The sequence below is a fragment of the Plasmodium relictum genome (genome assembly GCF_900005765.1).
Source record: "Plasmodium relictum strain SGS1 genome assembly, chromosome: 9".
Taxonomy (NCBI): domain Eukaryota; phylum Apicomplexa; class Aconoidasida; order Haemosporida; family Plasmodiidae; genus Plasmodium; species Plasmodium relictum.
In genome coordinates, this window is record NC_041687.1 from 208,929 (window position 1) to 225,789 (window position 16,861).

Consider the following 16,861-nt stretch of genomic DNA (forward strand, 5'->3'; position numbering starts at 1 on the left):
ATAGACAGATGAAAATTAAAAAAAAAATTGTTAAATAAATGAATATAAAATAATGAATGAATAAAACATGAAGATGTTGGATTTATATAAATAAATAAATTCAACTAAACAATTAACAAATATAACATATCATTCTATGAAAAAGAAATACATATATATATTAAAAATTTTTATCATAATGACAATAAGAAAAAAAAAAATAAATAAAATTAAAGGGAAATGATTGTATAAATAAAACTAAATATATAAATAAATATACACAAAAAATTAAAATGGGAAAAAAATAATGTTTATAGGTGGTGTATAATGCAAGTAAATTCGCATTAAGAGATAAAATTACAAATTTGTTCAAAACTTTGTAACATTTTATAAGTGAATATTTAAATAGTAAATGAAATAGTTTTACTCTCGAAAATAGTTCTCTTTTGAGGTAATTAAAATTTACATTTATAAATATATATATAGTCAGTATTTTTTTTTTTCTTTAATGACTATATTTTAATTGCAATTTTTTTTTTTTTTTTTGTTTGCTTTAAATTAATTAGCATTTTTTAATATGTGACCTACGTCCTAAATATAATAATAAAAGAATAAGTAAATTTATACTGAATTATTGAATTAATTATTTTTTTTTTTACTTTTATATGTAAATATATTTATTTTTTGTTTATTTAAAGACCCTCGACTTCTATTATGAAGATTAGAAAAATGTTTAACACATTCAAAGCTATCATAACCAGAGGAACTTTCATATGAAAAATATTCCTTATCACTGTAGTTCATTTTTAATGAATCTTGATATTTTTCATCATATTTACTTAAGTAATTAAAAAAATTCTGTTTATTATCGTTATGACTCTTGTACATATAATTACTGTAATAAGAATTTGTATTATTAAAAGGTGTATTTATAATGCTTTTGTAATCACATTTTTTTTTTTGTTGTCTTAGATTAATTTCATGATGGTCATATGGAAAACAATTATTTTCTGAAAGGATGTCATTGTAATAGTTGTTATTTTGATTTTCTAAAACATTTTCGTTATTTTTACAATAGGTATTACTATTTTTGTGAAAATTATCTTCCTTATAATCCATATTGTCATATTTTATATTTCTTTTAAATATTGTACCCTTACAACTATTATCTGAAGGATGATTCAATTCTTGCGAAAGTATATTTTTTCTATTCTTACAATATTCAGTATATTCCTTGAAATCACCACTTAAAATTTCTTTGTTTGAATCTATTTCTAAATTATTCATCATTTTTTCTTTTATGTTTCTATATTCTTTAAAAGAGTTCATGTCATCATTATAATTATTTCTTCTTGATAAATAATGATCTTTTTTTTCAATGCCATAAAAGTTTTTTGATTTTTCCTTAAAAAAGATGTCACTGCAATTATTATTAGGGTTACAAATAGATAAAGACGTATTATAATAAAGATAATTATCTGTATGTTTATGATTGTACATATTTGGTAAGTATATATTATTATTATAATTATTATCAGTACGCCTATTTTCATCATACAGAAAGTTCATATTATTATTGAATTCATAATTACTAGAATCAAATTCTCTTTTATGTTTAACTGAAGGAACAAAAAGAGGATTACGGGCTTCTTTCGGTGTGTTAGGATATTCAGAACCTTTATTTCTATTTAATTTTAAAATACTATTATCTGCAATATTTAGAGGAGCAGTAAAGCCAATTTTTTGTGTTGGCAAACGATAAGATATACTTAATAATCTTAATTGCAAAATTATAAAATCATAAATATCTGTTCTCAATTCAAAAACTTTTCTCCAATTTCCCCACCCTTCGACACATTTAATCCAAAAACTTATTTCATAAAAATGACCTGGTTGCAAAGAATAGCCAAAGTATAAATTTTTGGTTTTGCAAAAATCACTAGGCCTACTATCAACAAGAAATTGTAAACTTTTTCTTAATTCTTTAAGAGCTACTAATGGTGTATTAATGTCTACTTTAAAAGAAATATCTATATAAGCATTTTTTGAACGACTCTCGTTATAAATTTTCGCATTACTTAATTTCGAATTTTCATAAATAACTATTTTTCCAGTTGTTGTTTCAAATTCAGTGGTGTATGTTTTGATTTTTTTAATGTACATTGCTTCTCCTCCATCCAATCTTATTCTATCCCCTATGTTGTAAGGGTTCGAAAAAGCAATAAATATAACCGAAGTTATAAAACTTGTATACATATAACTTAATATAACTGTTACTGCTGTTATAAATGCTGCACCTGTAACAATAATAGTATCAGCAGATACACCAAAAATAAATAAAAGTACAACTGAAGCTAAAAAAGACATTAATATTGACATTAGTCTTCTTACTAATTTTAGAATACTTTCTTGACCTTTTAAACTTTTTATAAATTTTTTTCTACATGTTATTGCTCTTTTTATTGCATTTCTAAACATAATAACATCAATTCTTCCATGACCAGATAAATCAAATTCTTTCATAAATTCTTCAGCTTCTTCAGGTTTTAAAAACACTTCAATCATTTCTTTGGTTATAAACTCATTACCATTTATATTCAACTGCATAGGACTTCTTAAATTCATAACAAACGGGTCATCAATCTCTAATGATATATCTTTTTTTATTCTACTGAGCTTTTCTTTTTTATTTTTCTTTATACAAAAACAATTTCTCACTTTCATTCTTTTATTTTCTTTAACTTTTTTTACATTTATAGCATCACTCCTTTCTAGTATATTCAATTCTTCATTTAATAAATGAGACTGATAAAAGAATGCATTTTTATTTGAAGATATTTTATTTTTAATTTTTTTGCTAACTTTACCTATTTCATTTGTATTTCTTTTTTTTTTATCACTATACATAAAAGAAGCATTCATATCTTTTGTATCTGTTTCTTTATTTGTACCAGTTAAAAAGTTAGCTGTATTATTCAAAATACTTTTCTTTAGAATCTCTTTTTCACTTAAAGAAGTTCCTAATATTTCTGTTTTTGTAAATTTAATTATATCTTTTTTATTTTCTTCGATAATATCATAATTATCATTTTTATTTATAGGATTTATATAAGGATCATGTTTTTCATTTTCTCGTATTTCCTTTTGATGTATAGTATCATTTGTATATTTTTTTTTTAAAACATCTTCAATAGAAAAGTCTTTTATTTCTATTGTCATACTGTCATAATTCTCTAAATTAATGTAGGAATTTCTTATTTCCCGATTATTTACTTTGACATCATCTTTAATATTTGTTTCTATTTTATCATCATTTTTATTATCACCTTTCATTACATTGTTTTTTAGTTCATTATTTCCATTAGGTATTTCTGACAAAGATGGAGTAATATATATATTGAATTTTGAATCACTAAGATTCATATTTGTTCTTTCATTAGAATTGGTCTTTTTTTCTTCAACAAACTTTTTTTTATCTTGGTAAGTTAAAGTCGTATTTTCTATTTTATCAGTAACGTTTAAGTTTTCTTTTTTTTCTTCTATCAATGTTTTTTCATAAATATTTTCCTTTGTTATATTCTTTGTATTATTATGTTTTTGTACTGTTTCTTTGTTATTAAGAGGATTTTTATATCCAGAATCATAATTATTGGCATTAGTATTGGTGTTTCTTATGTTTTCGTCATTTTTATTATTATCTATAGCATTTTTTACATCTTTTATTTTTATTTTACGAAATTTATTTAACTTAGATACTGTTCTTTCTTCTTGATCATTCACAGTACTATTTTTTTCATTTTTACTCTCTAAATTTATTGGTAAATTTTTCTTATGTTCTCTTTGCATTCCTCTTAATGTATCGTTATTATTATCATCATTACTATTAATGTTGTCTTCTTTTTTTAACAAAATATTTTTTTTTTCTTTATTATCTATTTCATTTATGTTTTTTTCTATTACTTTTTCTTTTCCTTTATTTGGTAAACTAATATTGTTACTATTCCCAACCTTTCTTCCTTTATTTTTCATTTTTGTTTTATTTTTTGAATTCAAATACTTTTCTTTATTTTCTTCTGAATGCTTCTCTTCACTTTTTGCATCTTGATCAATATCATGAAAAATATTTTCTAAATTAATTTTCTTTGTTTCCGTGTTTGTTTGTTTTGTTGCGTCATTATATAAAAATCCTTCTTGCTCTGTTATAATATTAGAAGCTTTATTTAAATTAAAATTTAACTTGTTATTATTTGGTGATAAGTCATCTGATGAGTTATTATTCATAGGAGTTCCTGTAAAAACATAAGTGTCATTTTTATCTTGATGATACATTTTTAAAGACATTATAATTTGCCTAAAAAAAATTTCACTTCCACTTTTAATGGAGTTTTTATTTGTTAAAGCGATACTATTATTTAATAAAAATAAAAGAGGAGGAGTATTAACCACATAGTGACAAGCTAACCAATTTTTTATAGAGGAACTTTCAGATTTTATAATATTTTTTTCTTCAAAAACTGGTGGTAGCAATAATTTCATTGTATTTTTTTTATTTCTTTTTAAAGGTATTTTACAGCAGGTGCAATTTCTTGGTAAATTTTTAAATAATAACAATTCTGCTTTATCTTGTACAAATTTTTTACTTATGTCGTTTGTCTCCAATTGCCTAATTAATTTTTCATCTTGATACAATTCATAACCAAATAATGCTCTAATATTTTCCTGCTTATCAGCTACAAACATAAACCATTCAATATTAAATTTACGTAAAGTACCATATTTTCTTAAATATCTTCCTAATAAATCATGAGCATTCATTAAAAAGCCAAGCTCAAAAATGAAAGAAATAATAGATAAAAAAAGTAATCGTGCTGCAAAAACTATATATAATAATATAGGAAAAGTAATTAACCAATGTATACTATATAAAAATTTAAAGGGGTTATCTATATCTCTATATCCAAATATTCTTAAGACATAATGGTCGCTGCTTTTATCTACTCCATTTTTTAAAATTAGATTACTTCTCCAATAGATAATTTGAACAGATGACCATAATAAATAAACTAATTCAGGATCTACTGTATTATAGAAAGCGGCACATAATGCACTTGGCTGTAACAATTTTTCTAATATAACTTTTTGAACTATTGCATGAAAGATCATTAACATAACAAAGGAAACAATATTTACTCCTAGAATTAAAAAACTGCAGTATATACTACCAAATATAAAACTTCTATCATATTTTGGCTCTGTTATAGGATCATGAACATTTGGTTCTGATAAATAACTTAAACCTACACATAGAACAATCAAATTCATAATAAAATGAATAAAAAACCATAATCCTGGTGATAAATCTGGAAAAATTATCGATATTATTCGAAGTATTATATCTCCAATTGTTTCATTTTCGCTTTCATCTTCCTCTTCTTCTTCTTCTTGTAAAAATTGAGGATTATATGAAGATTTCTGAATATATAAATTTAAAGCATTTATTCTGTCTTGTTTGTTTATATACGATCTAGAGATATCCATCGTCATTGATTGAGGGTATTTTGTTTTTGAATTGCTCTTAAAATGTTCATCTTTCATTTCATTCATTTTTTTAGCTGTTTTTTTTTTTTTTAATTATATAATTTCTGTTTTATTCTTTTCTAAGTTTTCCTTTTATTTGTACTATATATTATTTCCCCCTGTTTTCCTATTTTCCTTTTGCTAGTTTTTATTATTTTTTTTTTTTTTTTAATTTTTGCTTCTTTTTAATATATTTAATTTATTATTTTAATTTCTTTTAACAGCTCTTTTATTGTCTCTTAATTTTTCTCTATTTTCTTTCAAATTTTCTTCTTTTTTATTATAAATTTTTTTCCTTTTTCTTTTCTTGTCCCTTTACCTAAATTATTTTGTCTTTATTCAGTTTAATTACTTTTCTATAAAGTTTAAAATTTTTAAGATTTCAACAGTAAAAAAAGAAACTTTTAGACAAAAAAATTCTTCATTATACAGAAAAAGAAAATCTTTTTTTTTTTTAGACGGAATATATACTTCATAAATTTATGTAAATAACTAAAAATATATCACAAAAATGTAAAAAATTTATTAAAATGTATATATATTTATGCGTTAAAGATTATATTTTATAAAATTATTTTTCTTCATTATCTTTTTTTAAAGTATAATCAGGATTTATAAGTGTAAAGCAAAAGTTTTATTATGGCCTTTTTTATTTATTCCTATTTTACATTCTTTTTTTTCTTTTTTTTTTAAAGCTCAGTATTTATTAAAATAAATACATTCTTCAATTGTTTTCATATATTATACTCTTATTGGAAATTAAAGTATAGATATTCATAAAACAGTTTATTATAGATAATATTTTTATAATGTATAATAATACACCTAATTAGGTATTAATAATAAGAGAAATTAAATGAACTGATTTGACAGTATATAACTTTTAAAAATATATTTGATTCATATATTTTATAAAATTTGACAGTATGTTGAAGGCTTTGAATTTAGAAAAAAAAAATGTGGTTATATAGCATTTAAATATATATATATATATATATATATATATATATATATATATATTTTACTTAAAATATTTAAATTCCGAGCAATTCAAGTGAAAAAATGTTGACAAAAAAAAAAAAAAAAAAAAAAAAAAATAAAATTAAGCATTTTAATCTTAAATTTTTTAAGTTGTATAATAAATGTACAGAAAAAAAAAAAGATAAAGAATTTAATTTTGCATCAAGTATACAATTATATGCTTGGTCATATTTTTCATTATAGGGAAAGAACCATTAAATACATAATTTTAATATAAAATGCGATATTTTTTTTTTTCTACTTCTGAATAAATAAAAAAAAAATTTAATTTATATTTTTAAGCTTATTTTTATCAATTATTTATGACTAAAAAATTCTCAACTTTCTGAAACCGGTGTTTTTTATGTAATTTTAGAAGTGTTTTTAATAAATTAAAAATATTCATAGACTAAAATTTCAAAAAATTGTAAAGGAATATACATGTGCAATTAATATATAAATCTTTTAATTCTGTTTAATCATATGCTTTACATTTTACTAAAAAAAAAAAGGAAAATTTTATATTCACAGTTTAAACATGCTTTCAATAAGTGTTTTAATATTATAAAAATAACAATATTTTTTATTTCAAATATATTATATATTCTGTCAATGGTATACTAATGTGATACGAAATAAATCATTTATAAAAAATATTGATTAAAAAGAAAAATAATAAAAAAAATATTTCTTTTGAAGAGTTTTTGTATCACAAATTTGTTTTATTTTTGATATTTTAAAAATATTTTATTTAAAAATAGTATGTAAACATTAAAATAAAAATATACTTAAGTTGGTTCTTACAAAAATACGGTCAGTAAAAAGGAAATAAAGATTAAGCTTACTTTTTTATTATTACATATTTAAAAAAGGAATAATATGTTTAAAGAATGAATATTATTCTTGTAATATCAATATTCAACAAAATTTTTTTTTTTAAATTAATTTTATTATTATTTTTTTTTTTTTTAATAAATCTCAATCAAAGAATATGTATATATATATATATTTTATATAAACTTAAAACAAAAAAATTACTAGATCCTTTCTTAAGAATTAAATTTTAAAAGTTTGATTGCACACTATTTTTTTAAAGAAATAAAGTGGAATATCTTTTAGAAAAAAATATGTGAAAAAGTTACATGCGCTTTATTAATAGTTCATATATATTATTTAAAAAAAAAAAAAAAAAAGTGCTTTTAAAAAAAAAATAAAAAAAAAAATTATATACCATTTTAATACTTATTACTTTAATAACGTTTAATTATAAATAATAAAAAAATATATTTTATTGTTATTAAATTTTTAAAATTTTGACATTTTAATTTATATTTGTAAACATATTTTTTTGTGAACTATTATTTTTTTCTTGTCATTTAAGTTAAATTCATGAAAAGTCACCATCAATAGCCCATAAAGTACATTTCAAATTTTATAATTTATTTTATTTTTTTGAGTAATAAATATCTAAAAAATTTTAAAATTTTTTACTAAGAATTTTTTAGAAATTGCTTATGCTAAAAAATAAATTTATTTAACCAAAGCATAAAAGCATTAAAAAATATATTAAGGAATTTGCATAGCTTATTTTTTTTTTTTTTATATATATATATTAAATTATACATTACTAAATTTAATTGATATATATATATATATATATATATATATATATATATATATATAGCTATTTCTATAAAAAAATTAATATATAAAAAATTATGATGAATTAATGATATTGGGATGATCATTTTTTAAAATATAAATAATTATGATAACGAATTAAACAATTTTAACAAAAATAACTACGACTCTTTTATGATATTACGTGAACAAATAAAAAAATATATTAAAGAGACAAAAGTAATTAGATGTAAATAAAAAAAAAAAAAAAAAAGCAAGGATTTCACAGCAACTTCAGATAATGAGTTAATTTTTTTTGAACAAGATATTGAAAAAATTAAAATTCTAAAAATCTAAAAAAGAAAAAAAAAAATGGAAATGAATATAAATAAGAATATAGATGAATCATTGAAAATTTCCAAGTTAGGCGATGATGAAAATGATTTAGAAGGAAACAACGAAGAAAATGTTCAAGAAAAAACGAAATTATTAAACTTACATGTAGAGGAGAAAAAACAGGAAACAAAATATGAAAAAGAAGAGGTCCAAGAGATACAAGAGGAAGGAGACATAAAAGAAGGAAACAATGAAGAGCAACTTGAGGATGAAAATGAGGAAGAACAAGAATATGAAAATGAAGAGGAACATGAAGATGAAAATGAAGAAGATGAAGAAAAAATAGAAGTAAATATGGAATATGTAGAGGAACATAGAAATAAAGTTAATTTCAATGAAAAATATGTGGGGGATAAAGAAGATTGTAGTAATAATTTTAAAAATTATTCATCTAATAACAATGTTTTCACAAATGAACGGATAACAGAAGAAAATAATAATAGTTCTTATGAAGAGCTAATTAACAAAAAACAACAAAACGCTGAAGACACATTATGTTTTGATAAAAATGAAAACGAAGAAATACTAGACAATAATGACAATACAATGAAAACTAATATAGTTAATGATGGTGTATCTGAAGAGTTATTAAACAAGAACAAAAGAAAAGAAAAATTTAATAAAAAAAAAAGAAATTTAAGTGGTAATGAAAGTAATGAAACAAAAAATGACGATACAGATGATAAAATATTAAGAAAAAAAAAAAAAAAAATGTTACGATTAAAAAAAAATAAATATATCGATAATGCAGCTGAAGAAGAAGAGAAAAATAAAGAAGAGCAAGATGATGAAATGAGTAGTGATAATGATATTAACAAAAAAAAGAAATATATTTCAAAGAAAATGGACCATAGTGATATAATTTTAGATGAAGAGTATGAAATGGAAAACGACGATTCCAATAAATCACAAAAGAAAAAAAAAAATTATTTTGATGAAATATTAGAAAATTTAAAATTTAGAAGAAAAAGGGCACCTAAAATTTCAGAAGACGATGGCCTTCAGTATTGTGAAAATGTTTTAAATCAAATGATTTTAGTTCATGAGCAGGATATGAAAAATATGAAAGAAAGAAAACCAGCAACATCAAAGCTTCAAATAATTGACGAAGTTTGCAAAATTTTAACAAAACCTAAATGGAAGCCTTTCTTTATGAAGTTAAATATATATCATGTTTTAGCATTGTGGTTAATGCCAACATCAAAAAACACTTTGCCAAATTTTACAATTAGAACTAATTTATTAAAAGTCATTCAACAGTTACCAATAACTATTAAGTCATTAAGGGGAAGTCAGCTAGGAAAAATAATGACTTATCTTCATTCACATAAAGATGAAACAGAAGAAAATAAAAAGTTAATAAGAAGTATTTTACAAAATTGGATGGGTCCAATCATAGGAATAAATACTAATTATAAGCAATTTTTAAAAGAAAGACAAAAAAAAATTATGGAAAATCCAGAATTTCATAAAAAGGTTCTTGAGAAAGCAAAGACTTTAATACCAGATTCTATTTGTATAGAAAAAGAAGAAGAGCAAAATGAATTCAAAAGACATGCAACTATACCTTATAATAGTGAATGCTCCTTTCTAATTAATGTTCCTTCATCCGTTCCTAATTCTACTAAAAGAAATATTCCAAAGAGTAAAATTAAGAGACTAACGGATAGTATGAAATTAAACAAGAGATTTAGAAAAACTCAAAAAGTATCAATTGAAGGTAAAGGAGTCGCCGTTGCACCTTAAATATTTAGGAGTATAGAATATTAATAAAGAATTTATACTCAAAAATAGGAAAAGTATATATATAAAATACTATAAATATATATATATAAACTCCATAAAATGTATATATAAAAATATAAATATATGTAAACAATTTTGTATTACCACTTAAGATTTTATTTTTTTTTTTTAAAGCTTTTAAATTTTTAGTATATCTCTATAAAATGTTGTGAAATATCACAATTTTTTTGAATTTTCTTTTTTTTTATATTTTGGGAAAAATGTTAAAATAAACATATTTTTTATTTTTTGTTTTAATGATTCTATAATTATTGATGATTAGACAAAAGAAGATCCTTTTTACACAGAATAAGCAATTTTCAAAAAAAAAAAAAAAAAAGCAGGAAATTACTCATAATGTAAAAATAAAGCATAAACTAATTTAACTTTTTTATTTATTTTTCTTCTTTTTCTTTTTTTATATTTTTTTCTCTATCTTTTTCTTTTTTTTAAATGATTAAGAGTAAACATTTACTTTAATAAATAATAAACTGTTTTGATTATTTTAATAATATAGTAGATAAAATATTTATATAAAAAATAAAGACTTATTTTTTATAAACATATTATGTTCTCTGTTGATTTTTTTTTTTTTTTGTTATGGTAAATCGCGATTTACAAAAGGTTATTTTAAAAAATTGAAAAAAAATACATTTACAATATTCAATGATAAATATATTTTTAAAGATGATATCAAAAAAATGGTAGGAACTAAGAAGATAGTGTATGTGTACACAAAATAGTTTTACGATAATATTAATTAATATTAAATCCATTTATAGTTGTCCTTTTTTTTTTAAATTATATATTTATCGTGGGAAAATATAGGGATATGCAAAAGATACAAAAAAAATCTTTTAATGTGCATACTTGTGCAACTATAATTAAAAAAAAAAAAATTATTAATATTATTAAAATATAAGAAATGAGCATAAATTAAATAGCATGATCAAAAATGTAGAAATAATACCTATTACTATTTCTTTAAAATAATTCTTCTAATATTTACATTCCATTATTGTTATTAAAACTATATTCTAAATAACTTTTTTAAGAAAATTTGCTCTTTTTTAATATTAAAAAGAAATAATATAAAAAATTTACTTAAATAAATGAAAAAAATACCATAAAATTAAAATATTTGAATATTTCGATATTTTATATATATATATATATTATATTTAAAACGTTTGGTAATTTAATACACTTTTTTTTTATTGTTATATACTTGATATTTTTAGTTAACTTTCTATTTTATTTTTTATTTCCTTATATTAATTGTAAAATAATCTATGGATAAGTTTCTACAGCACGTTAGAAAAGAAAAAGAAGATATGAAAATGTATATTTTAATATTTCTATATTAATTTTAATAATAGATGAAATAAAAATAATTTAGTTTATTATTTATTAATAACAAAAAAAAAAAAATTATTATTAAACATTAAAAGAATAGTATGATATTTAAATCGCAGTTCTCACAAAATGCCATTTGCTATACTTTGTAGGATATATATGAAGAATATAAGATAAAAAAGAAAAAGCTTTGAAGAAAATGAGAAAAGAAGAAAAAAAAGATACATTAAAAAAAAAGAGAAAAGATCATGCTTTCATAGAATTTTTATATCAGAATATTATAAAAAAAGAATTGTTTAATATATTTAAAGGAAAAAATTATAGTAATCATAAAAGAAAAGAAAAATGTGCTATCGAAAATTTTAATGATAAAAAAGAGAATAGTAACGACAAAATTACCAATGAAGATGAAGAGTACATACTTTTCTTGAGATATATTTATAATGATGTGTCATCATTTATTGAAAATAATAAAAATTATTACTTTATAAATTCTAACTTTTTAGATATTGAAGATCTCATGATTAATATTTGTAATACCATTTGTCATAAAACTTTTAAAAATATAAAAACAATATTTGATTCACCAGATGAAAAAAAAAATTCTAAAACAAATAATTCTACTAATGAAACATTTAAAGATGAAAGTAATATTAATATAAATGATTCTTTTTTTTTTATACCCCCATTGGAATATATTGTATCATATATTAATAAATTAAGTGGTGACGGTATTGATGAATTTATTAAAAACAACAATTTTGATAAAAAAAATTTATTTGATAATTCTACGAGTAATGAAGTATTAAATAATGAAATTATTAATAAATATGTAAATTTAAATGAAGAAGAGGACGTAGAGCAACTTCAATCAAATTGCTATCTAAATACTGATCAATATTTTAACTATAATGAGAAAGATGAGAAAAAATATCGGAATATAAAAGTAGAGTTTTTTTCTTTAGAAGAAAAAAATTTAAATGATAAAAAAGATTCAGAAGAGGATGTTATTTATATCAATAAAAGGTTTAATCACGATAAATACATTTATTTAAATAATAAAATTGATGATTACCATGATGAACAAAAATGTGATGAACTTGATGAAAACATACATATTAATTATATGTTGAACACAGATAAAAAAGAAAATGTTGATTGTGATATTTATAATGAATATGAAAATAATTTTCTTTATAAACATTCGGAGATTTATGATTCCTCCTATAAGGACTTATCAAAGAATATTAACAGTGTATTATCGCATTTGGAAGAAAAAGGTGTTGTTGATTTCGATTCGGAAAACTTAAACAAAAGTTCTTTATGCAATTCATATTATTCTAGTAGTATTTTCTCGAAGAATAAAAGTACAAATGCAAATTTTTCGAATAGTGATTCTTCTGATAATGAAGAAGTAAGTGATGTTTTATTAAATAATAAAAAAACGGAAGAAAAAAAAAATATCATTTCTTTAAATAATGAAATATTGAGGAATAATTGCGATAATAACGATACTCTATATCACATGGAAAATTATATGAATAGTAATGATTCAAACAGAAAATCCATTGAATACAAGTATTTCAATGAAGAAGAAAATAAAATTGGACAAAATAAGTATGTTTCCAACACGAGTTATATCTTTGATTCAACCAAAACTAAAAAAGATAATTTATATGAAGGAAAATTTGAAGGAAATATTTATAATGATATAAAAAATAAAAGTAGTCATTATAATAACTCCAATATTAATAATAATGGATCTAATAATATTGGTATTAACAATGATGATAATCATGTTATAAATAATAACATTAATGATATTGATAATAATAATGATGTTAATAATATTAATGTCAATAATGATGATGACGTTAACATTAAAAAAGATAAGGATGATATTGATATTAATATTGATAATAACCATGTTTCCATATATAATAACATTAATGATATTGACATTAATGGATGTAATGCTAATGATATTGATATTAATAGTAATACTAATAATCATAATTTTATTAATAGCGATATTAATGGCAAAGACAATTATAAAAATAATGTTATGAATGTTAATAACAATGATATTTACAATAACAATGTTAATGATAATAAAGAAAGTGCAAAGCATATAAATTATGAAATAAGCAAATTAAATGAAAATATTAACAAACTTAATTCATGTATGAAACAAAGTAAATATAAAAACTGCGATGAAAACATAAATGATATTGAACATAAATTGAATAAAGAGTATAATAAAGCAGAAAAAGTTTATATACAAAAAATTAATGTTCTTAATGAAAAAAACTCGAAAGAGAGAAATAATGATGAAAAAAAAATAATTAAATTTGACGAAAAAGAATATCAAGAAAAATTGCAAAAATTATTAACGAATAAAAATTACTTAAAAAATGAATCAAAAGAATTTACGAAAAATAGCAATTTGCATGATGATTATTATTATTTCAAATATTTAAATAATTATGAAAATAAAATCAATCCACATTATTATACAAGAGTTGAAAAAAAAGCAAATATACAAGTAACTCCCTCCCCATTCCCTCAATTTTTAAGAGATATACAAATTTTTAATATTCCTCAAAAAAAAATTAGATTAAAGAAGTAATAGTTATTTTTTTAACTTCTGTCTAATATTTTTATTCATATATTATTTACAAAAAATTATATATATATATATATATATACAATTTTTTTTTTTTTTTTATAGAACTAATGTAATTTTAAATAAAGAAGGGGTAAACACATAAATATATAACCTATAATTTTTTTTTTTAAATATCATTAATTGTTTTAATATATCAAGGATATGAAATTTTTTATAATTTTAACATATATTATTTTTTCAATATAAAAACTTTGAAATATAAAAAAAAAAATTCCAAATTTTTCAATACAACTTATTTTTACAAAAAATTCACAAATGCATTTTTCTATGTAATATATTTTTATAGGAGAATAAAAAAAAAGGTAAGAAATCAAAAAAGAAAAAAAATGTAGTAGAAAATGAAGAAAAAGATGAAATAGAATAGGGTGAAATTAAAAAAAATTATATAATAATAAATAGAACAAGTTTCATAGATCAAGCCACTTTTATTTTACTATACTTCCCTCAAAGTTTGTGAAAAATTTTTTGTAACCCTTTTATAAATTTTTTTTTTAACATTTTTATATTATTGTAATATGTATAAAGTTATATAAAGTGAATAATTAATTTGATTTTTTTTTTTCTTTTTTACTGTATATATTTAAAATATTTTGTTTCTTTATTGCCTTTTGTGTACAGATTTTTGTTTTAAAATTAGTAATACATGAAAAATTCTATTTTAAATAAGCTTTGATTTAAATTTTTTTTTGTATTATTTTTAAAATAGGTTTTAATAAGTTTTTTTTTTTTTTTAATCCTCTTAGATTTATATTATTATTAAGATTTTATTTATACTACTTTATTTTAATCCGTATACATTTTATTTATATTTATATTTTTATTTCATTTTATTTAAATTTTTAAACCAAATTTTTTATGTAAATATTTCACATCCCTATATATTATATTCCTTTATTTTGCATCTACAAGAAAAAAGTGTAAATTTTGATAATTACTCCTACAAAAAATTATATAATACATATATTTTTCAGTCTTTTTCTAAGTTGCAGAATTCTTTTTTACTTAACATTTTTTAAGTTTAGATTACAAAAAAATAAAAAAAGTAAAATAAAAAAAATAAAAATAATTATTTATAATATATATTTAAAATATTAAGTAATAAAACTAATTTTTGCTTTGAATAATTATAGTAAAAGCATATTTTACAATTTAAGAAAAAATAAAGAGCATTTTTAAAAGATAATATATAGGTTTTTAAAGTAAATAAATGTAAAAAACATGTACAAAATGAAGATTATATAAAAATAAAAAAGCTTAATTTAATGTAAATGAATAACATATATGAATGGATAAGTATAAAAACTGATAATTTTGAATGAGGCAAATATTATGTATTGATTCTTTTTATATAATATTGAATTATAAATTAAAAGAATAAAAAGTTATGATACTATTAAATTTAAATCAAAAATATTTGTAATAATATAATAAAGAAAATTTAAAAAAAAAAAAGAAATATCAACGAAATCACAAAAAAAAAAAAAAAAAAAAAAAAAAAAAAAAAAAAAAAAAAAAAAAAAAAAAAAAAAAAAAAAGAGAAAAAAAAGAAGAAAAAAAAAAAAGAAAAAATGAGAGTTATTATACAAAGAGTAAAAAAGGCTATATTAAGCGTTAAAAAAGAACTCATTCAAGAAAATGAAAATGAGTTAGAAGTTTTTAGCAAAATAAATGAAGGATTAGTTTGCTTTATTGGAATTCATAGGGATGATACATGGAAAGATGCATTATATATAATAAAAAAATGTTTAAATCTAAGATTGTGGCCAGATAATGAGAAAAGTTGGGATAAAAGTGTAAAAGATTTAGATTATGAAATATTGCTTGTTTCTCAATTTACACTATTTGCAAATACAAAAAAAGGAAATAAACCAGATTTTCACTTAGCAAAGGATCCTAATGATGCTTTAATTTTTTTTAATAAAATAGTTGAAGAGTTTATAAAAGAATATAAAAAAGAAAAAATAAAAACTGGAAAATTTGGGTATCATATGAATATTGAAGTTATAAATGATGGCCCTGTTACTATTTCCATTGATAGTCATGATATTAATTTAAATAAATAATAATTTTCAGGGAAGCATGTATATAAATTAATAAATTTTAATATATTAATTTTTAGTAATTTTATGTTTACATAATTAAAAATAATATATTATATATTTATAAAATGAATAAGTGTTATATAATGAATGGTGTTACTACACAGTAAGGTGTTCTAGAAAAAAATAGAAATTTCTTTTTGCATGTTTAAAATCAAATTTGGTATAAGTTTTAAAAAAGTTGTGCTTTTATTTATAAAATTATATATCATATAATATTTTTTTATTATTTTTTATGTTTACTTATTATGCTGATATAAAAAATTAATTTGCATATAATTTATCCAAATACATAATTCTGAATATTTTTTTTTTTTTTTACATTTATTGAAATATAACA

General features: G+C 19.8%; 4 protein-coding genes across 4 annotated transcripts; 3 read left to right on the top strand and 1 right to left on the bottom strand.

The window, feature by feature from the left end:
* Positions 1-618: 618 nt before the first annotated feature.
* Positions 619-5,583, bottom strand: PRELSG_0905100 (mechanosensitive ion channel protein, putative; the record flags this gene model as incomplete). The annotated part of the gene is made up of 1 exon (XM_028676475.1): positions 619-5,583. The coding sequence occupies one exon, from the start codon at positions 5,581-5,583 to the stop codon at positions 619-621; it is 4,965 nt and encodes a 1,654-aa protein (XP_028532960.1).
* A 2,985-nt stretch (positions 5,584-8,568) lies between these two features.
* PRELSG_0905200 (IWS1-like protein, putative) lies at positions 8,569-10,338 on the top strand (the record flags this gene model as incomplete). Its single annotated transcript, XM_028676476.1, has 1 exon — positions 8,569-10,338. One exon carries the CDS (start codon positions 8,569-8,571, stop codon positions 10,336-10,338), a length of 1,770 nt encoding a protein of 589 aa, XP_028532961.1.
* A 1,594-nt stretch (positions 10,339-11,932) lies between these two features.
* On the top strand, positions 11,933-14,786 carry PRELSG_0905300 (conserved Plasmodium protein, unknown function; the record flags this gene model as incomplete). The annotated part of the gene is made up of 3 exons (XM_028676477.1): positions 11,933-14,358; positions 14,465-14,492; positions 14,709-14,786. 3 exons carry the CDS (start codon positions 11,933-11,935, stop codon positions 14,784-14,786), a joined length of 2,532 nt encoding a protein of 843 aa, XP_028532962.1.
* A 1,204-nt stretch (positions 14,787-15,990) lies between these two features.
* On the top strand, positions 15,991-16,485 carry DTD (D-tyrosyl-tRNA(Tyr) deacylase, putative; the record flags this gene model as incomplete). Its single annotated transcript, XM_028676478.1, has 1 exon — positions 15,991-16,485. One exon carries the CDS (start codon positions 15,991-15,993, stop codon positions 16,483-16,485), a length of 495 nt encoding a protein of 164 aa, XP_028532963.1.
* Between the last annotated feature and the right edge of the window lie 376 nt (positions 16,486-16,861).